The sequence below is a fragment of the Chelonoidis abingdonii genome, chromosome 11 (assembly GCF_003597395.2).
Source record: "Chelonoidis abingdonii isolate Lonesome George chromosome 11, CheloAbing_2.0, whole genome shotgun sequence".
Lineage (NCBI taxonomy): Eukaryota > Metazoa > Chordata > Testudines > Testudinidae > Chelonoidis > Chelonoidis abingdonii.
In genome coordinates, this window is record NC_133779.1 from 48663977 (window position 1) to 48685628 (window position 21652).

Here is a 21652-nt window from a genome sequence, read left to right on the forward strand (position 1 = left end):
CGTGCAGCCCATGGAGAGGATACACACAGGCTGCTGGGGTGCCCCCTGCCTAGATGCATTGTTAATTTGTCCCTGCATAGGCTACCGGATGAGGGAGCTTGCTCTCTACAACCGAACATGGCGTTAAGAGTACTGTTCCCATGATTCCAGCAAGGGGGTCTGAAGACCTGACAAGCCACGTGTTAGCCAATAGCCTGATAGAGGCGTGTTGCTCTGGGCATGTTATTTAACAGGAGAGAGTTAAATGTAGCTCTACCTGCGTCCCTTGCCCTCCTCCACATCTGCTCTGCTATCCTGCATGGTCTGGGGATGTTCCCGAGCAGGATTTATAAAGAGCCAAAGAAAAGGCAGCCTGAACCCTTCAAGTCAATCCGTGCCACCCGCGAGCCCAGTGCAGGATGGGCTGGGAGTGACGAGGGCTAAGCCAGTTGCCCACCAGCGTGAAGTGCTTTGCTGCAGTTCAGTCACATCGCTTTAAGAACAGATTTAAGCTGAATTAGTGCAACTTCTGTGTGGAGACAAAAATCGAGCTGCCAGGCCTGACTCTCTCCCTCTGCCTTGTGCAACCACTCTGGTTCACAGTGAATGTAAAATGCAGCTAGATCTGGGTGTTTCCCACCCACTTTGTGTGGAGGTAAACGGTGGTCCCTACCCTTGCAATTATATCCCAACTCTTGTGATATTTACTATTTTTTTTCCTTCAAGCCTCAACTCCTGGAGTCATCTGATTTGGGGAGAACATAAGAACGGCCATACTGGGTCAGACCAAAGGTCCATCTAGCCCAGTATCCTGTCTACGAACAGTGGCCAATGCCAGATGCCCCAGAGGGAGTGAACCTAACAGGCAATGATCAAGTGATCTCTCTCCTGCCATCCATCTCCACCCTCTGACAGAGGCTAGGAACACCATTCCTTACCCATCCTGGCTAATAGCCATTAATGGACTTAACCTCCACAAATTTATCGAGTTCTCGTTTAAACGCTGTTGTAGTCCTAGCCTTCAGAACCTCCTCAGGCAAGGAGTTCCACAAGTTGACTGTGCGCTGCGTGAAGAACTTCCTTTTATTTGTTTTAAACCTGCTGCCTATTAGTCGCAAGGATTTGTTTAAAGTAAGTTTCTAGCTCTTGTGATTGCTGAGGGAAGCTGGATAACATGATCCCAGCATGACCTGAAAGGCTCAGAGATTAGGAGGCAAAGTGGGGGGAAAAAAGAAGCCAAATTATTATTATTTTTTTTAAAATCTCATGATTTATCAGCTGATCCCATGACTGCATGGGGTTGATGCTGTTATGTAAATGACTCCATATAGCGCGGGGCAGTGGTGAAATCAGAACCTAGGGGTATGTCCTGGCTGATGTCATGGGGAATTTTGCCATTGACTTAAACAGGGTGAGAATTTCAGCACTAGTCCAGTGATTTAAAGAGTTCCCAGCACCTGTATCTCTTCAGACACGGTGCTTCCCATGTTCACATTCTTGACATTCCAAACAGTGCCCAGTAAGCAGGCTCGGAGGGGTTAGATTTATATTGGTAAATGTCAGTAGGTGTTGATTTCACTGAACCCACGCTAAAGAGAGGACAAACCATTTCCATCGATAACAATTGAAATTTCCAGCTAGGCAAAGCAGGAAAATTGCTGCTTGAGAGAGCTTAACTTAATGATAACGCTTAGTCCTTCCACCCAAATGCAGGGCAGTGGACTAGATGACCTTGCGAGGTCCTTTCTAGTCCTATGATCCTGTGATTTTTTTTTTGTGTGTGTGTATTTTCAAGCTATGTGTATTGATGTTGACAGTTTGTGACTTGCTGGTTACAAAGTTTCACTTTTGATGTCTTGGCGTCTGCTGTCATTCAATAATTGTCTGACACCTACTCCCATAATTTCTGGCATCTGTGAACATTTAAATAGATCAAAATAGGGGAAAAATGCATAAACCCCATAATTTTGCACAACTCTGAAAATGTATATTGATAAAAATACACATTGATATTATCCACTGAACTAACAATTGAGTTCTGCCAAACCTGCTAATACAACTTTTATTAGGCTTTTTTTTTTTTTTTTAAATTCTTGGTCACTTTCTCATTATAAAACCATGATCTAGAGAACAATAAGGATGTCCAGGAATCTCCCACACGTTATAAGGCTGCAACTCCATCAGGAGTGACTGGTGAGCTCAGAAATTGTCAGCACGATGCCTGAATAGCTTTCCCCCCCTTCAGTTTGGGAGGCTTTGCTGAACACCAGCGAGGGATGTGATCAGACAGTTAAAGCCCCTGATGTGGAATCAGAACTCCTGTGTTTTGTTCCTGGCTCTGGAAGGGGCATAGGAGACTGGGAATCCGGACTCCTGGGTTCTAATCTTGGCTCTGCAAGGGAAGTGTTTCCTACTGGTTAGAGCAAGTTTTGGACATGTCCAATTGAAACGGTTCATTTTGATGTTTCTGAAATATTTCGATTTTGTTTTTCAGGCTGAAGTCACAAAATTGAGGGCGGGGGCGTTGCTCCCTGGGGAAGTGAGCGCTGGGTGACCATGAGTGCTGGCGTGTCAAGGATATGAGTCTGTTACAGCCCCCGCTAGGGTGGTTTGGTTGTCTAGCTCCTGCTATAGTAGCTCCTGCTTTCAGCTGTCGAGGGCCCCAGTTCAACCCCTGGTGGGTACCATGCGCTCGCAAGTGCTTCCCAGCTGAGGTTGTCCAGGTCATGGCATTCGCCTCCAGGTTCTCTTCCCTGCTCCTGCTGATGAGAGCCTGGCCCCTTTGCGGATAAGGACTGCAAGGAGTACAACATGGGACTCCCCAGACTGGATTAAATCTGGGGGGGGGGTCGCATGGAGTCGCGCGTCTCATCTCTGACAGTGGCCAGCACCAGCTGCATCAGAGGAAGGTGCCGGATCCCTGCAGTAGCAGATGAGAATGTGGGTCAGGCCCAGAAGCCCTGTCCCAGCCCTCTCCTTGCTCTCCCAGAAATCAGACCCATCCTCCCAAATCTCTCTTCTCCACCCCTCCCCCACCCCTGGCATTTCTTTTTCTTTTTTTTTTTCTTTTTGTCTGTTCCTCCCCCTCTCAGCAGCTTGGGTCTCAAGCCTGTTTACATTCCCCAGCAGCACACACAGCGTGTATGACGTGTTTGTCTGATCTTCCTTCTTTGAGGGTGAGTCCTGTTCTGGATTAAAACTAGAAAGATGTGTTGGGCTGATGAGCTGTATTCATTCACTACCAAATACTTCTTCTAAAAGTACAGGCAGGATGCATGCAGGGCTGGGCAGGGCTGCGTCATCGTCAATTACGTGTTTGATCTGTTTCAGAAGGAGGCCGCATGTGGGCTAGGGGTAGGGAGTCAGGATTTGTGGCTTGTATTCTTGGCTCCAGGAGGGGTGTGGGGCCTGCTGATTAGAGCAAGGGACTTGACGTCAGGACTCCTGGGTTCTGTTCGTAGCAGTGGCAGAGAAGTATTTGATTGGGAGTCAGGACTCCTAGATTACCAGCTCTGCCACTGATTTTTCCTTGGGTGACCTTCGGCAAGTCACTTCCTCTCCCTTTGCCTGTCTCCCCATTCGTAACCCCCCCCCAACCCCAACCCCTACCAAAACAATACTCAACTCTCCCCCTGAGGAGTGGGTGTGAGAGAGAACAAATCACAGAGGCCAGATGGTTGGTGGCTTAATGCACACCTGGAAGAAGCTCACTTGCTACTGTGAGGAGGAAGGTACTTGGATTGCAATCTCTTCGGGCCGGGGCTCTCATTTTGTTCTGTATTTGTACAGCGCCTGGCACCGTGGGGTCCTGGTGCATGACTGAGGCTCCGAGATGCTCTGATAATTGAAAGAATAATTCATAAGAGAAGATATGAAACCGACTGTGGAGTCTAGACGAACAGAGATGTTGCCCCCCCCACAAAGGAGTTTTGAGGGGTGGGAGGCTAATCCAGTGCACTGAGCTCCTCAGATGGAAGGGGAAGGCTGATTTCTAGTCTCTCTCTCCCCATCTGAGTCACCCACCCTGCCTGGGTCATCAGCAGCAGACAGACTTCCCCTGCTTGAGCTAAAAGAATTGCTCCGCTCCCTGGCAGCAGTAGTAAGCCTTTATCCTCTAGCAGATCAGCTACTGGCTGGAGTGGGGACACATACGCACATAGCCAGTGGGTCATGCTAGCCCTGCAGGGGGAATTGTGGCCCCAGAAAGAGAATCCCATGGGGGGGGGCACTTTGATTTGCTTTTCAGTCACTTTCCTGATTCTGGAGCTGTGGCTCTGAGATGGGCGTTGGCCTCTTGGAGTGGTTCCCTGGGGAAAGACTGGCCTGTCCTCACCCCCCTGCCCCTCCCCACGCACCCCAGTGGGAATCCTGCTTTGTTGTGCACACTCCTCCAGGTTTCCATGGGAGCGCTTCCCGCCCTGCACCCTATCAGCTGACTGCCTTTTAGATCGGCTTCCTTTTTCCTTCTGTGTTAGATATTCCCACCCACCCCCGTTAGCTCCTGGCTGGCTCAGTCCAGCCTGCTGAGTGGTCAAATCGGTGCTGGCTCCACCCAAACTGCCCGTTCCCCAGGACTCCTAAAGCCCCCTTCTCCAAGCCAGACCCTTCCTCTCCCTCCACACGTGAGTCCTCGTTCGTCTCCTGTTCCCAGCCCAATGCTCCTGATTCTTCTCTAGCCCCCAGATTTGCCCAACATTACATAGTAAATTGGTATCAGAGCTAGGAATAGAACCCAGCCATCCTAGTGCTCGGTCCCTGCTCTAACCACTAGACAACACCCTCTTCCCAGAGCTGGGGATAGAACCCAGGCATCTCCCAGTCCCCTCTGCTATCACACTACCTTGCTGTGAAAAGAGAACTAAATTTGTCAGGAGTCCTGCCCCCTTTGTTCTAATCCCTAGAGAGGCCACGCTTCCCTTCTGGAGTTGGGATGGAACCCAGGAGTCCTGATTCCCAGTGTCCCAGCTTTAACCACTAGACACCACTCCCCTCCCAGAGTTGGGAAATGGATCCCAGGCTCCCTGTCCCCTCTTCTAACCACTAGCTCATGCTCCTCTCCCATTTTTTTTCTCCGTCGGTATATATGGAAAATTGGTAACTGGCCCTAGGACAATTCAGCAAAGATCTGACAGCAGATAATGGGCCGAAGGGGAAGAAAGTTCTTGTCAGCTGACTGTGCCTGGGCACTCGAAAACAGGAAAGCAGCTGAGCTCATCCCATTTTCCCCGGGGCGGTAGCGAGGAAGTTTGTATGTTGGGGAGAAAGAGGACGCCGCCGGCTGGCCACAAGCGTGGAAGGTGTCAGTGCAGTCAGAGACTGGAGCAGGTGAAGAGGGTGAGTCTGTGGCAGCTAGAACAGAAGAATGGGGCTCATCACACACGGAGGAAAACGCAGGGTTTGGTCGGTGACTGAGCAGGGCTAATAGGCATGGTGTTAAAGATGGTTGTAGGATGGGCAGCATGATCTGGTGGAGCGTGCACTGAGCTGAGCCTCAGGACTTCTGGGTTCTATGCCTGTCTCTGCCACTGGCCTGCTGGGTGACCTTGGGCAAGTCCCTTCCCCTCTCTGTGCCTCAGTTTCCCTCCTGCCCTTTGTCTGTTTTAGATTGTGAGCTGTTCCAGGCAGGGCACGGTCTCTCACTGTGTGTCTGGTGCAGCATGTAGCATGTTGAGGCCTCTAGGTGCTACTGTAATCATAGTATTCTAACCAAGGGCCCATCCATACTAGGGCTCCTAACATTGCAATGTCATTAACCTCCCACCCTACGTGGGTCATCAGCAGGGTGTGACCAAGGATCTGCAGCACAACTGTCTGGTACTTGAGCTAAAGGAGTAACTCTGGCAGTTGGCAGCAGTAGTAGTCTGTTATCTTCTATGGGCAGATAGGGCCATGACTAGGGCTCTACCAAACTCACGGCCATGAAAAATGCATCACAGACCGTGGAATCCAGTCTCCCTCTGTGAAATCTGGTCTTTTATGTGCTTTTACCTTATATTATACAGATTTCATGCAGGAGACCAGTGTTTCTCAAATTGGGGCTCCCGTCCCAAAAGGGAGTTGCGGGGAGTGGGTCACAAGGTTTTTTTAGGGGGGGTTGCAGTATTGCCACCTTTACTTCTGTGCTGCCTTCAGAGCTGGCTGGTCAGAGAGCGGCAGCTTCTGGCCAGGCATCCGGCTCTGAAGGCAGTGCTCCCCTAGCAGCAGCGCAGAAGGGTGACAATACCATCCTATGCCTCCCTTACTTCTGCACTGCTGCCTGCAGAGCTGGATGGCTGGAGAGTAGCAGCTGTTGACTGAGGATCCAGCTCTGCAGGCAGCAGCGCAGAAGTAAGGGTGGCAATGCCATACCAGGCCATCCTTACTTCTATGCTGCTGCTGGTGGCGGCTCTGCCTGCAGAGCTGGGCTCCCAGCCTGCAGCCGCCACTCTCCAGCTGCCCAACTCTGAAGGCAGCGCCACCGCCAGCAGCAGCACAGAAGGGCAGCTGTACTTCAACCCCCACCCACCCCATTACTTTGCGACCCCTCCCCCCAACTCCTTTATTGGTCAGGATCCCTAAAATTACAACACCCTGAAATTTCAGATTTAAATAGCTGAAATCATGAAATTTACGATTTTTAAAATCCTATGACTGTGAAATTGACCAAAAGAGACCATGAATTTTATAGGGCCCTAGCCGTGACCCATATTGAGGGTATGTCTTCACTGCAGAATTGGTCTGGACTCCTACCTGGGTGTTCCTCCTAACCCCCAACCCGGCCACACACACAACCCTCTGACCTGAGTTTGGTTCGACTTTCAACCTGAGCTTACTGGCCTGGCTGAGAGGGGGTGAGAGAGATCTCTCTAGTGTAGATGCAGGCTAAACCCCTTGCATGCTGATAGTTCTCCAACGCCTTTCCACAGCTACAACCCTGTGTGGCCGGAAGGACAGACAAGTTATCCCACAATTTGCTGGGAAAGAATCCTGGAGCATCTCGGTTCTCTGCAACACAAAGAACCATGGAACATCCTAGCGACCCAGAAGTCCTAGCGACAGATACAGGGGGGATGGGGGGGGACGCAGAACCAGTGAGGACACAGTCATTCAGGCAGGGCTTTGTAGCAAGGACACTCAGAACCCACAATCCCAATCACTCCTTGTACCTACTGCATCCCAGGAGGGGCAGGTCTAAAGTCGGGGTGCAGAGGAGGTGGTAAATATGCAGACACATGTGGATGCACAAATTGTCGGGGAGGGAGATTTGTGGTGACCTGACTGTTCACAGCCCTCTCCTCCACAAAGCCACCAGCGTGACCTGCAGTTACAGAGAGCCATCATCTTCCCACTGGGCTCAGGGCAACAATATATAATACCTAGTTCTCCTGCAGCACCTTTCCTAGCTGAGGCCTTGTCTGGGCCAGAGGATAGACCCCACCCGTCGGCTGCATTAATGCTGCTCCCAAAGAGACATGCCGGGGTCTGAGCTAATGAAGGGTCACCCCACAGCTGGGCGGGTGAAGGAGCCTAGGGCTGAGTGTGGTGGTGGTGTTACAGCTGGGGGAGAGTGAGCTGGATTCCGTTCTGCCTCCCGCATCATTCACAGAACGGGTGTCTCTGGTTCTAATTTGCAGAACTTTTCCTGCTGGTGATACTGATGGGGGGGGGGGAGGGCGGCAGGGGCAGGAAGTATTACACATCCCCTGAGGCTGCCATTCTTATCGCTTGTTAAGTGCCTTGAGAAGATACAGTAAAGAGAAAGGCAAAGTATTTATTATAAATAAGAGAGTAACTCAGAGAGGATGAGTGGCCTTGTGGCTAAAGGTGATAGCCTGGGATTCAGGAGATCTCGGTTCAATTCTTAGCTGTGCCACAGACTCCCTGTAGGACCATGGGCATGTCACTTAGGGTATGTCTAGACCCCAATCAGTGGCTATGATTGCAGCTTGAGCTGACATACCCCAGTCCTGGAACAGTGAGACTGCAGCAGCCAGCAAATAGAGACCCCTTTAATTTTCCTGGGCCTCAAGTCCCCATCTGTAAAATGGGATTATTTATTTATTTTGATAACGTTGCTTCCTTTGTATTGTCTATATAAGCTCTTCAGGGCAGGGACTGTCTCCTGCTGTGCGTCAGTGCAGCACTCAGCACCGTCTTAGCTGTGGTATCTACGCTGCATTATCACAGTAATAATAATGGAAAGAGCAGAGGTGACATTTCAGATCTCGTGGGGCTGGTAGGACAATTCTCTCTCGCAAATGCAGCTGATGGTAGCGAGAGGGGAAAAACGGGCCCTTCCTCTTTTAATAGCATCGCTTTCGTGATTGCGCCTGAAAAGTCTGGGCTCTCAAACTGGCAGCCAGGTAAGCCTAGGAGCTCTGGCAGCAGCCAGTGGAATAGGTCTCATGGACTCCTCAAAGCACCACCTGAGCTTTTCAAATAACACCGGGGCTGGGCCTCTTTTTCTTCATTCTGACTCACCGCCTCTGCACTGAAGGCAGGTCACTGTCTGGACGCTTTTTGCTTTTAGCACCATGACCCCGTGTTGACCTGTGAGTCAACAGTCTCTCGGTAAGAGCATTTGAGTGCAAAATCAAAGGAAAAGAATGTCTGAGCAGGCCTTTATGACGGTCCCTCTGCAACTTACAAATTTCATGCAGTGGCCAGGAATCATTAAAGCCACTTCTTGGTCCGAGCCTTCCCAGGTGTGTTGCTAGATAATCAAGCCCTGCAGAAATGGCAGCAGTCATAGGCTAATCCAATCTCTGTACTTAGCTAATAAGGCATCGGATTATTATTATTGTGTAAGTTACTATAGCATCTAGGAGCCTTCACCATGAACCAGGACCCCATGGTGCCCGGGGCTGTACAAATGCAGAACAAAAATATAGTCCCTGCCCTCCTGTTAGCATTTTAAGGGCCAGATCATCAGCTGGTATAAGTCAGCACAGCTCCGCTAATTTCAGCAGGGCTCTGCTGATTACCAGCAGCTGAAGACTGGGAAAGTAAACTGGATCAAAATTGGGAGGCTGGATATCCCTCTGTCTTGGGTAGTTTAGACACAACAAATCCTGCATCTTGGCAGGGATTAGACTAGATGACCTTTGCGGACCCTTCTAACCCTCTGGGACTATGACTTTTGGGGCCCATCCTTGAAGTTCTGTGGCTGATCTTTGCATTTCTCTCCTGGAAGTCAATGAAGTGAATCTCTCTTCTGTTTATGGTCAGTTTCACTTTCAGTGCTGCCTGCCTGGCAGCATTTGGGTTGCAGACAATGGTGGGGGAGCAATCAAACTGCTTCCGGGGTGGATACAGTCAAATCGGTTTGAGGTTTTGTAAATGCTTTTAGGTTGTTGGGATTTGGAACCAAGCCTGTGTGGCTGGTGCTCCTGGACTGCTGGATTTCCTCTAGAAATGGTGTAAATTTCATTACTCCAAAGTCCTTTTGCTGGCTATGTCCAATTTACTCTCTCACTTTGCATGATTGTAAAACAAGGCCCTGAGAAGTGATGACTCACCTGAGGTTGCACTGGAATTCCATGGCAGAGCAGTGAATTGAACTTGGGTGTCTCAAGTCCCAGGCTAGTGCCCTAACCACTGCTCCCTCCTTCCTCTAAAAGGCATTAAGCCCTGTTCTACGGCAGGGGAAACTGACGCACAGTGACTTGATCCAGGCCAGACAGTGAGTTGGTATAAAAAACCCAGGCGTAGCCAGCTCTAACCACTGAACCACACTGACCTTCAGTGTAACTTCAGCCCGAATGATTGCTAAACGGCAGCTCTAGCTTGCTTTCTAAATGCTGAATTCCCCTCTTTGCTGTTAGGTATTAACTACACTCCCTGCCTACTGTGATTCCCCATCTATGTTTCATGTTTTCTGCCGGTGTCAGAAATGCCAGGTGAGCTGTAAGGGGACCGCGATTGCTCGTTGGATCTGGATCTCAGTCCAGCAGTGAGCTGCCTTGGATGCTGTGGCATCTTTACACAGGAAATGCATCACATCAGGGGAGGGACAGAGACTAGCAGACCAGGCGGATGGTTTGATGGTTAAAGCACAGGCCTAGGTGTGGGGAGACACAAGTTCTATTCTTGCTTCTGCCACAAACTTCCTGTGTGATTTTTAGTTTGGGTCCTTCAGCTGGGGTTTGCAAAGGAGCCTAAGGGATTTAGGAGCCCCAGTTAAATTGGATTTAGGTACCTTAGCCTCCTTGGGAAACTCCCAGCCACAGTGTGGTGAATGAGACTGGAGAAAGAGGGTTGCATTACAGGAGGGGTCTCATTTTGTGTGACACAGAGGGCAGAGTAGTGCAAACTGGGGAGCCAGGCTGCTCAAGACAAACACAAGCCCCTCAGCGTGTAATGCTGAGCCCTCTGCCGTCTCCATATAGATCTTTCCTACAGCTCCGCTGCTTCGGGTTTTCTTTAACCAGGGGCTAGAAGTGGGCAGCTTTCCACCCACCTGACCCAATGATAGGAACCAGGCATTGGTGGTGAGCTGAGATTCCTGGCAGAAGGAATTGCCTGGCAGGCTGCTGGACCCCCTCTGTCCCAGGACTGGCATCAGATGCCTGCTCCCGCTTGTTAGAGGAGCTATGCTGCTGCCGGCACAGGACAGTGGTGCCGGAAGAAGGCGCAATAAATGCTGGTGGCGCATATGTTGCATGATGGGAAGACTCCCAGGCTGGGCCCCCTGTCCTCGGGTCTCCCCAAAGAAAATGGTCAGAGGGTCGAACAGCAAAGGCCCGAGTTGTTGCTGTTGGTATTGCAGGAGCACCTAGGCGCTCTTGTCCTGAACCAGGACCCCACAGGGCTGGATGCTGCAGAAAGATGGCCCCTGCCCCAAGGAGCTCACAGTCTGAGACATGAGACAAGAGATGGATGGAACGAGACAGAGGCTGGATTCCAGGAATGAACCCTCTTGTCTAGGGAGCTTATTAGAGACCCCTGAGTGGCGTGGTCTTTGCAAGGAGAGGTGCACATGCACACCCACCCACCCACAACTTGTCCGTTTTTACACACACACACACACACACGTCCATTTAACTCGCTACCCAGGCATGGAGGGTGTGTCTAGGGGCAGAGGGGGTGGGGCCGGCTCCTCTTTAACTTCAGAAATTCTTTGCTGTTTAATGAGTAACTCAGGTGGTGAGATGAGAGTGGGGCACTTGGCTTGGGGAGATTTTTTTTTTTTTTTTTTTGCTTTCCTCTTAGCGTGCTGGAATATCCAGGGCCGATAACTCCACACACACTTGTGCCCGTCTTGTGCCATCCTCCCAGCTCCTAGGCAAAAGGCCCAGGGCGTGAACGGGCACCTCCCCCTTCCAGGGTCTGCTCCAAGGCCACGCTAGGCCCGGCAGCGGTGTGTGCTCCCTGGCGAGGGGTGTGCACTCTCACGTGCGCTCTCCTGCGCTGTAGCAAACAGGCCTGAAAGAGGGACCTTTAGGATGATCCATAGGTGACTTACAGCCCTGGCTGCTGCTCAGGTTGGCCAGCAGGGCGGCTGCCTGTTGAGCCATGTATCCACCTGGAGCCCCCACATCTGCCTAAGAAGGGAGGGACCTAGCCAGAGGAATTCAGCCCCTTGAGCTGGTCCACGCCTTGAAGGGCCTGATCCAAACCTGAAGTCAATGGAAAGACCCCCAGGGGGCTTCTGCTCAGGCCGCCCATTCAAACTCCCCGGCTGGGGGAGGCGCTGCAACGAGCAGTTAAGGGGGGGTGAGTCGCCACCGCAGCCATACCTGGAATGGGACCTGCTCAGCTCTGTGTGTCCTAAGCCCTATACTGCTGACCCACCAGTTCTCCTTTAGCTCAGGAAGGGGCAGCGGGCCTGCTGTTGTCAGCTCAAGAAGAGCTGAGTTCTGTCCCTGTCATGTCCATGAAGTGCCGAGTGGCGAAGTCTTGGGCAGGAAATACCTGGTGCGGCTACAGACTCATTAAACCATCCGTCATCTCTTGCGGTCAGAAGGAGAGAGATGGGATGGAGCGATTGCATGAGGCAGGGAGGAATGTGTGTCATACCCCTGGGGAGTTCCCAGCTCTGCTGTGAGCCCTCTGGAGAGGGTCGCTGGGCTAGTGGTTCAAATCCTGCTCTACTGCAGCCCCCCATGTGACTGGGAGTCGCTCACTTAGCCTCATGGAGCCTCAGTTTCCCCAGCTGTACAATGGGGCTGTGTCCCAGGAGGGTTGTGAGGATAAATACGTAACAGGTGGCGAGGTGCTCGGATACTGCGGTGAGGCGGAGTGAGTACAACCCACAGGTGCTTGGCTAATTGCTTTGCCGTTTGGGGATGGGCAGAGACTTGTTTTCCCTTAGCGCTTGGCAAGGGGTGGCTGGGAATCAAGGTCTCTTCACTCCGCCACTGCCCAGCTGCTGTGTCTTGGGGAACCCAGCCAAGAGCCATTGAGGAGCACGGATGCTGGAGCCCCGGATTCTTGGCCGATTCGTCTTCTCCCAGCTTCACCCTCTGAGCCACTTGGGGGATGCTCTGGTGTGGTTTCCGAGGTGCTTGCTGAATGGGTCTGTTGAAGGGAACATGGGGAAATGGACAACAAGGGCCATTCCTCTTTATGGCTGTAATAAACTTTAATGTCCACTTGAAAGGCGGCTGTTTTCACGGAAGAGCTCATAAAGAGAGCACGATGGGACGGTGTGGGGATGGATTGGTCAGGGGACACAGAATCAGCTGTAGCAACCAGCTTAGCAACCAGGAGCCTCAGTTTTCCATCAGCATCCCCAACAATTGCAGGATAAAGTTTGACAGCTGGGTTGTAACTTAGTGTTACAATCCTGCATAGAGCCGCAGCACTGTATTGGCTGACTCACCCGGGAGTTAGCCCAGGTGGGTCCTATCAGCTTGAACAGGCAGATGGAACTAGGGGCTGGGAGAGAGGGGAAGCAATACACACCAGCAAAATGGAGAGTTCCCAGATCCAGTGTGTCTGGCATTGCCGGGGGGGTGGGGGGGAATGGAGCAGGATGGGAACTTCCATCAAACTTTTGTCCTCAGCTACACAGGCAATAGGAGGACAGGCAAGAGGCTGCCCCCTGTGGATGTACCCCCACCCTGATCTGACGTGATCAGCAAGCCTGCTTCTGTCCCAGCATGTTCTGGTTTTTGCTGTGCTCTGGCCTAGAAATTGAGGCCTTAAAATGGGCAACTGAGTTGTCCCTCTTTCATGCTCAGTAGTTCCCCATGCTGCCCCTCCTCCCTGTACACCCAAGTCGAGCAGGCGCAGCAGTGTCCATCAGCCGTGCCACCAACGCCACTGAGCCCTGGACGGCGGCTCTGGCACTGGTACCACCCAGGCTGGCTGGGGTGGGGACTTGGTCAGCTCTGACACAAGGCTAGCGGGGAGGGGGTGATGGGCCCCTGCTGGGTGAGGACTCACCCAGGGTCCTGGCCTTCGATAATCTGGTCACCGTAATCCCCAGGGTCCACCCTGAGTAGGGGCAGGAGGCCAGCTCGGACTCTGGAGGCCTGTCCAGTCCTCTGGCAGTGAGGGGGCTGGTCGGTGCCAGTTATGGTGATGGCTTTGGGGTTGCGGATGCTTGCAGAGCTGAGAACTCACCAACTTGTTTCCTATAGAAGCTGTATTCTGCTGGGGTGTAGGTGGAGTGGTACCTTGCCTGGGGGCTATGTGGGCAGTTTGGGTAAGGACAAGCATAGGGGCAGGGAGCAGGCACCGGTCCCAGGGTGAAGCTGGAGTCAGGGTTGAGGGGTCAAGGGGTGAGTGGGAGTCATAGCCAGGGGGTCAGAAACCAGACAGGAGTGGGGCTGGGCGTGAGGACGGGTGCAGGAACCGTGTGGAGGGGGCTCTCTGGGCCCAGCTGAGCTCACTGGGTTGCTTAGTGATCAGGCTGGAGCTGACAGGCCCCATCGGGCGGCCATCTGATGGGAGTGACCCCAAGTCACCATTAGGAACCCCCTACCCTTCCATACCCACCCCCAGCCTCCTCGCTGTGACATTGCTTCTTGACTCAGCCTGGGCCTGACCTCTTTGTCCTGTCTGCCCCCCCCACCCCCAGCGTCCGTCTGTCCCCGTGACTTGAGGATGAACAGCCCCGAGCAATGCCCGGGAGCCTGCGACGGCACCCCGTGCAGGGCCCGGGGCCAGAAACGCCGCTGCATGTCAGCTGTGGAGCAGGGATCCTGCCCCGATGGCGACCCGGAGCCTGATTGGGAGACGGAGGAGGAGGAGGAGGAAGACCATTTCCTCGGCGTGCCGCTGCGGAGGTCATGTATGTCGAGGGCCTCCTTCCGTGGACGGGACTCCTACCGGCGCCACAGCTGGGAGCCGGGCAAGAAGCTGCAGAGCGACCCGGACTACGACCAAATGAGGTACCCAGCCTGGCCCATGGCACCTTCTCTCCCTTCCACGGCCTGGAAGCCTGGATCCCCCACCCCAGGCCTGTCATCTTGGCACCAAACTCAGAGCCTAAGAAATGTGCTTGCTGCTTGACATTAATGGTGGTGGGGATGGGGCATTAACCCCTGGAACTGGCCGCTGCAGGGTGGTGGTTGGGATGTGTCTAGCTGCTAGGGTGTATTACTGGTGGAGATGAGGTGTTAACACCTATTGCAGAATGTTATGTGGGCAAGGGTGTGGCTTGTGGATCTTGTTTCTGAAGGATATTTTGAGGGCAGGCGGTTAACTTTCTGCCACAGACCTGTGAGATATTAACCCATGGAACTGGCTGCTGCAGCGTGCTGTGACTATCTGCCAAGCAATACTACTTAGGGGGATGTTAAACTGCAGAATTGCTTGCCACAGAACTACACAGAGTTTGGCAAGACCATTGAAAGGCTTAAACCATGTGGCTTGCACGCAGTGATGCCAGCTGGGATAAAAATCTGAGGGCTCCCCATCTCTCTGCTGCAGGGCAAACCACATCCCCTCTCCGGGCCTCAGCTTCTGCAGCTGTGAAGTGATACTGGCCTCCTTTGTAAAGTGCTTTGCGATCTACTGATGGAAAACTGATCAGATCTAGGTGTTCTGTGTCTGTGCAGCACCTTGCACAGTGGGGCCCTGGTTCGTGGCTAGGACTCCAATCCAAATCATAATAATAGCCCATGGCTCTGTCATGCTGTGGCTGCCTCCCCACTTCCTGTCCTAGCCCTTGTCCATTAACCATCGGCCCCTATTGCAGGGGCTTCCCTGGGGGCTGGCTCCCCTGGACTGGCCTCCGATGGGGTTGGGGATGTGGGCTCTCATCCCAGGGTCGCCGAGGGGGCCTGCAGCTCTGTTGTTTCTGATCTTGGCTGCCTTTGTTCAGCGGCTTCGATTCCCTTTTATCGCCCCTCGGCAGCTTGGCCCAGCGAACGGGCCCCGGGATTGATGGCGACGACTGACCAAGTGTTGCTTCAGCAGCTGGCCCGACTTGAGCCGAGATGCTGGGCTCCATCCTGCCTGGGTTGACAAGCTTACCTCCTGCTTTGCCTTTGGAGCCTGTTGGCTTTTGCTAGCGAAGCAGAGTCAGCCTGGGTCAGGGCTTGGATGGGAGACTGGTGCTCCAGGGGATCAAGGTTTAGAATTTGAACAGGTCAGTTCAGGCCTTTCCCTCGAAAAAGGCAAATGTCATCCCAGGACATCCAATAGGGAGAGGGAGGTATTAGCGCCAAGCTGCTGGTAAGACCTTGTCGGGCATCCTGCCTACAATTCTGGCCAGTCGAGTTTGAGAGAGGCGAATGCAGATGACGGCAAGTGCTGAGAAGGGATCACGCAGGGACTGGGGGGGCAAACCGTACAGGAGGAGAGTCTCTGGCTTGTTCAGTGTGGCAGAACCAGGGCTGAGATCGAGGGGATCTGGCAGCACTCTGTGAAGACATTGGGGTGAACCCCAGGGAGGGGGACGAGCTAAAGGACAAATGTTGGCATGAGAACAAAGGGGGATAAAGTGGCTGTAAATTTCACCTGGGAATTATAAGGTTTTCCAGCCGTCGGAGGCCAGAGGGTCTGGGACAGCGTCCCAGTAGCTGAGGCAATAACCTAACTAGCTTTGGGAGGTGCTAGATCCGTTTCTGAAGGGGATGGTCGGAGGGGCTGCCTGTGACAGCCGGGCCTGGACCCAGTGCTCCCTTCGGGTCCTGTGTTCTGGTCTGACACAAAGTAGGCAGATGGCTCCCCCTGCTGGTAGTTTGAGGCAATTGCGCTCCCAGTGAGCCACCTGCCCGTGGCAAAGACAGAAGCCATCGCTGAGAACTGGGTCCTTTGTTTCACAGTATTTCAGCTCCCTGATAAAGCCATGCATGGCAGGGTCCAAGCCCCAGTGTCCGTAGCAGAAGCCGTGCCCCCTGCTTGCGTGATGGGGGAGCTGGCCCCTCTGACTCACCCTGCTGCTACGCCCACCCCCCGGCCCCTTCGTGTGTCTGGTTGAAGCAAAGCCTCTTTTGCTCCGAGAGGAGCGTTGGGTTTTTCTCTTTCTGAGAGTGGCCGGCTCAGGCTGATGATTGGCTTTTTTGTCCTCTGTAAAGAGGCAGCTTTGAAAAATAACCAACCCCCAACGACCAGCCCACTTCTGCAAACAGCGTGGAGGCCGGAGCAGGAAGTCGGGCTCTGAGATCCAAAGACCGATTCTAGAGACATGCCGGCATTAGGGGAGTAGGGGGAAGGGGAGATTGCGACGGGGGCAAGGGAGGGGTTCATCCAGGCACCATGTTCAGCAGGCTGTGGTGAGTAAGGTGTGCTCTGTGGGAATGATTTCCATCTCAATTTCCCTACTGGCCTCTGAGCTAGGAAGGGCTGGGTAGGGGGTGGGAAGCTGTGGTTAAGGCAAGTGACCTGCGTGTTGGAGATGTGGGCTCTGTCCTGGCTTCTGCTTCCCTGGGTTGCTATGAGGATCCAATGCTGTTTGCAAAACTTGCATTAGGATTCAACTTTCCTCTGCTGGAAGTCGGGGGGCGGGTGGGTTGTTGGACCCCTTTATGGGTAAGGGAAATGAAAGAGCAGCATGATCCAAGATGCAGCTGGTTGTGACCTCCCTGAAAAAGAGAGTTTTTATTTTGAAGCCAGTGGCAAGACAAACCTCCTGCTCCGCCAAAGCATCTATGACTAAATCCCTCTTGGGGACGGATTATCCCTAGCTGCAGGGGCAGCAAGGCATCATTATTTCCCTTGTGTAAAAGGGGGAACCTGAGGGACAGAGCAGGGCCATGACCTGCCCCTGGTCTCGGAGGGGAGTCGCTGTCGGAACCAGATGGGGAGAATGGGAGTTCTGGCTCCTGGCACTGAGTGCGGAGCTGGGGGGCATGCGAGGTGCCCTGTGCTGCGGTGGAGGGAATGAAGCAGTCCCAGTGAGCGTTGGTTTGGATTTAGGGTTGGGGGTGGGGAGGCAGCTAGCAGGTTTCTGGGCCCCAGCCTCGGAGTTCTCAGCCTGGCTCTCCCTCGTCTGTTCCAGTGGGAGTTTGAAGGGCCTGGCTTCTGAGGAGCTTGACTCCGCGGCGGGGCAGTTGGACGACTTCTCTCGACACCACAGGGACCCCCGCCGGGCCCCCATCATCCGCAGCAACGACGAGCTGGAGTCCCTGCTCTCGCAGGACGAGGAGGAGGACCTGGAGCGGGCTCAGGTAGAGGCTGCATCTCCCCTCCCTCCCTTGAGCCCCAGGGGACTTGCCCGAAGGGGGTGCAGGGCCAGATCCTGGAAGGTGCTGACTATCTCCTGCCAGCTGCTGAGTGTCCTCAGCTTCCATTGGCTTCAGTGAGAGTTCTCTGCACCTCACAGGATCAGTGCCCTGATAGGGGCCGAATCTGGTCTGGTAGGGAGGTGAAGAGAAAATGAGATGGCCCTGCAGTGCAGTCTGGGAGAGTAGAAGGAAATTCAGAGCAGACTCCTCAATGAGCTAAGTCAGCCAGGCAACCCCTCCTGTCCCTGCCCAGCGCTCTCTGCTCCAGTTCTCATCTGTTTTCACCATGACTCTGTGGCTCCCTTTGTTGGCCCGCGGTGGAAGGAGGAAGGCAGAACAGTTCCTGTTCGGGGGCGCGTTAGCCTCGAAAAGTGATTTTTCTCTTCTGGGGAAGGGAAGCGGCCAGCAGCGTTGGCGAAGGCCCGTGGGGTTAAAACAAAGTACGGAGCCTCGTGTGAGACGTGTAGTCACGGCCTGGCTGCTCGTCCTTCTGTTCCTAGGTCATAGATCCAGACAGGACGTTGTGATTGTCTCGTCTGACTCTGGGGTGGGGGAACCAGGCCGGGGTGCTGTGGGGGCTGCTGCATATCCTGGCTGGAAGCGAACTCCATTATATACAGTGATAACAATTTGGTTCAGTGGTTCTCAGCACCCCCACAGTACAAATTTTTCCAGCCCTCCCCGGAACCATGGCCAGGGGGAATCTAGTGTCCCCACAATGGAAATCTTCATGGTGGAGGCCTGCCATGGGGCATCTCTACGTCGCCACTCGCCCGTGTGTTCCGCTTTGCCAGAGTGCGACTTGGATATGTTTCCTGCCCCCTTTTCTCCCCCCCTCCATGTGCTGGGGCGGGGGAGGAGATGAGTGGGACACCGAGGGGGAACTGGAGTAGTTGCTGTGGTGTGTGGGATCACACTCCCTGGTCCCTCCTTCCAGGCTCTCCCAGGCCGGGGGGACAGGACGGGAGAGGGGAGCAGGCTTTGGCGCACAGGGTCCCAGTCACTGAGAGCATGGGGGGAGCACAGGGCACCTCCCATCTCAGTAGCTCCCCTCGTTATCCCTCCATTGCCCCCTCTCCCCTATTCACACAGGGAGCGCCCCCCCCGCCCCCCCACGGGCTCCGACCTGCTGCATAACCCAGGCCATAGGACTTCCCTGGGTTAATTCCTCTTTGAAATGGTGCAGATTTCAGAGAAAAACATCCAGTCTTGATTGAAAAGTCTCCAGTGATGGAGAATCCACTACAGCCCCGGGGGAGTTGCCCCGAGGGTTAATTACCTTCCCTGTGAAAAATCTGCGCCTTGTTTCTGGTCTGGATCTGTGTAGCTTCAGCTTCCAGCCATTGGCTCATGTTCGCCCTTCCTCTGCTAGACCGAACAGCCCGTTAATTCCCGGTGGGATCCAGTCACCTCTTCACCTTCCCTTTGTGATGCTAAACAGATCGAGCTGCTTGTGCGTGCCCCTCTTGGACGCATCCTCCGATCCTTTCGTCAGGCTTGTGCCTCTTTCCTGAACCTTCGCCAGCCTCCTGCTGGAATTGTGGTCACCAGAAGGGGGCCCAGGATTCCAGCTGTGATCACGCTGGGGCCAGATGCAGGTCCCATGGTGCTTTAACAAACATGGGGGTGGGGGTATTTAACCCCTGGTTTCCTGGATAAATTTCAGCCTGGGCCAATTCTACCTACAACTATTCTCTGCATTTTTTGGTAGGGCCTAGATCAGACCCCTGCTGCAGTAGGTGCTTCACTTACACTAGTGAGAGACAGTCCCTGCTCCAAAGAGCTGACAGCCTAAACAGAAAACAGGTGGGAGGGGAAACTGAGGCACAGAGCAGAGTAGTGACTTGCCCTGGGTTGGCCAGTGGCAGACCTGGGAATGGAACTCAGGGGTCCTTAGGCCCAGTGCCAGGTAAAGGTTCCCATGCTGGAGTACTGCTGATCTCTGGGATGCTTGCTGGTCTCCTGGCATTGGATTCTCTCTCCTCCTTTCCAGCGGACAGGAAGAGGGGAGGGGGGAAGAGAAGCAAAGAGCTAAAGGTGCGGGAAGGAGGGTGACTAATTTCTACTCCGAACAACAGAACCTCGGTGCACCACAGGCAGAGAAAAGTCCACAGCATGCATTTCAGGTGTGACCTGCCATGGAGGCCACACCTGTAGGTGCCATGGGGTTGGTGTAATGGGGAATGGCGAGGCTGGGCAACGGAGAACAGGAGGGGAGCCCCCGACAGTGGAGGTGTACAGACTGCTTCTTGAATCCTCTCGCTCTCTTGCTGCTGCTGGTGCTGTGGAGCTCCACCCCAGAGGTGGCTGCATTTTAGCGGTGGGTGAAGTGATCTGACTAAGCAAGAGCATCTGAAGAGGTTAAATTCTTCACCCCCTCCCTGCAGCAACGCCAACCAGCTCTCCTTGGAGCAGTGGGTAGGGGTCCCAGCCAGGGCTTCATGGCCCCACGTTCCACTGGTGAGGGGGCATGGCGGGGACCCTGCCCCCCCATGGGCGGGTGCTGTGGGAAGCAGTGGGCACACCGCTGTGTTTTTTTAGCCGTTGCCCCAAACCACCCCCCTCACCTGGTGCAGCAGGGGCAGCCGCACCCCTGCGCTGCCTGGCACCGATCCCTGCGCTTGTCCCCAGGAAGATGCCAGGAGTCTGCAGGCGTATCAGACCAGGCAGAACCCCACCTCCAGCGCCCTCTCCAAGTGCGTTTCCCTGAGCGGCATCGACCACTTCCCGGATGTGGATGGTGAGTAGGGAAGGCTTCTCCACCTGGCTCCTCTGCTAGGCAACCCCAAGTGCTGGCGGGGGGTGTGTGTGTATGAAGACATCCAGAGAGGCTCGGGGCGCCCCTTGCTGCCGTGCAGCACTGCAGAGCCCTGAGCATGGGCCAGGTGCACGGGCCAGGTTCTCCCATGTACCTCCCACCTCCTCCTCCTCTTCCCCCTATGCTCCAAGTTCCCCACCAGGCACTGCCTAGGGAGACCAGACAGCAAGTGTGAAAAATCAGGATGGGGGCGGGGGGGTAATAGGAGCCAATATAAGAAAAAGACCAAAAAGTCAGGACTGTCCCTATAAAATCGGGACATCTGGTCACCCTAGCAGTGCCAGCTACTGGCCACCAGGGAGAGAGCTGAGACCAGAGGAAATCCCCAGGACCTGCTCCAGGGCGTTTGATCTGTTACATTTCCCTCCTGGCTGAGCCTCCCTTCTTGGGGGGAGGGTTGGAAACAGGGGGTGTCTCTCACTCTGCAGTCCTAGGACAAACCCTTCCCTATCCCAGCCGGTTTTTCTTCCTTAGCCCTGTGCCCACAGGACTTTTGGTGAGTCTTTCACACTGGCCCCACCCCCGAGCGCCTCCCGCCCCCCCTTGCTCACTCCTTTCTGCCCCTTCCTTCCTTAAAGACATAGGGGGAAGGGGGCAGAGAGAGGGCAGTGGCGCGGCAGCCCTGCTCGACAGCTGACGGGCGGGGCAACCTCTGAAGAGCTGATTGGTAGCCAGTCCCAGGGGTGCGTGGGCCCCTGAGCACCCCCAGAGATGGTGCCTATGCCTGCCCCCTAGCCACGCCTTCATCCGACAGGGAGGAGAGGAACTGGGCCGTGTTGTCACCAGCAATTGAGTGCAGCTAGAAGGCTGGGAACGCCTCGCCCGCCCGGTGATAGCCACTGCCGGGCGGAGGGCAAACTCCTGCCCCATGGGAGGAAGCCAGATCAAAGCGACCTGGGTCAGCTTCCCACCTGATCCCCTTGCTAAGGTGGGAGACTCTGCTGGGGGCAGAGAGCCAGCCCAAAGCCAAGCCCAAGCAGGCTGCAAGGGCCCATCAGCCTTTGACTGGTGCCCCCTCCCCTGTGAGGGGAGCGACTTCTCTCTAGGACGAGAGCGTTTCCCTTGGAGAGGGTCCCGTCCTGCGGCCCTGGTGCTCAGTGATCTCTCCAGCACGCTGACTGTTTCCTGTGTGTGTGAGGAAACCACCAGGCCCTCGGCTTTGTGACCACGGCCTTGTGGGCCGCCCCTTCCTGAACCCACTGTGCGTCTCTGGCGCAGCCTCGGGTTTCGGCAGGGAGCTTTCCGTGACTTTGCA

At 54.2% G+C, this 21652-nt stretch overlaps 1 protein-coding gene across 1 annotated transcript in view; it reads left to right on the top strand.

The window, feature by feature from the left end:
• The first annotated feature begins 5087 nt into the window (after positions 1 to 5087).
• ARHGEF2 (Rho/Rac guanine nucleotide exchange factor 2) overlaps positions 5088 to 21652 on the top strand; it is a 116299-nt gene continuing 99734 nt past the window's right edge. The window contains exons 1-4 of the mRNA XM_032792158.2: positions 5088 to 5313; positions 13985 to 14297; positions 17354 to 17522; positions 20211 to 20319. Coding sequence (XP_032648049.1) covers positions 14011 to 14297; positions 17354 to 17522; positions 20211 to 20319 — 565 coding nt within the window. The 5' untranslated portion in view covers positions 5088 to 5313; positions 13985 to 14010. The remainder of the gene's footprint in view (positions 5314 to 13984; positions 14298 to 17353; positions 17523 to 20210; positions 20320 to 21652) is intronic.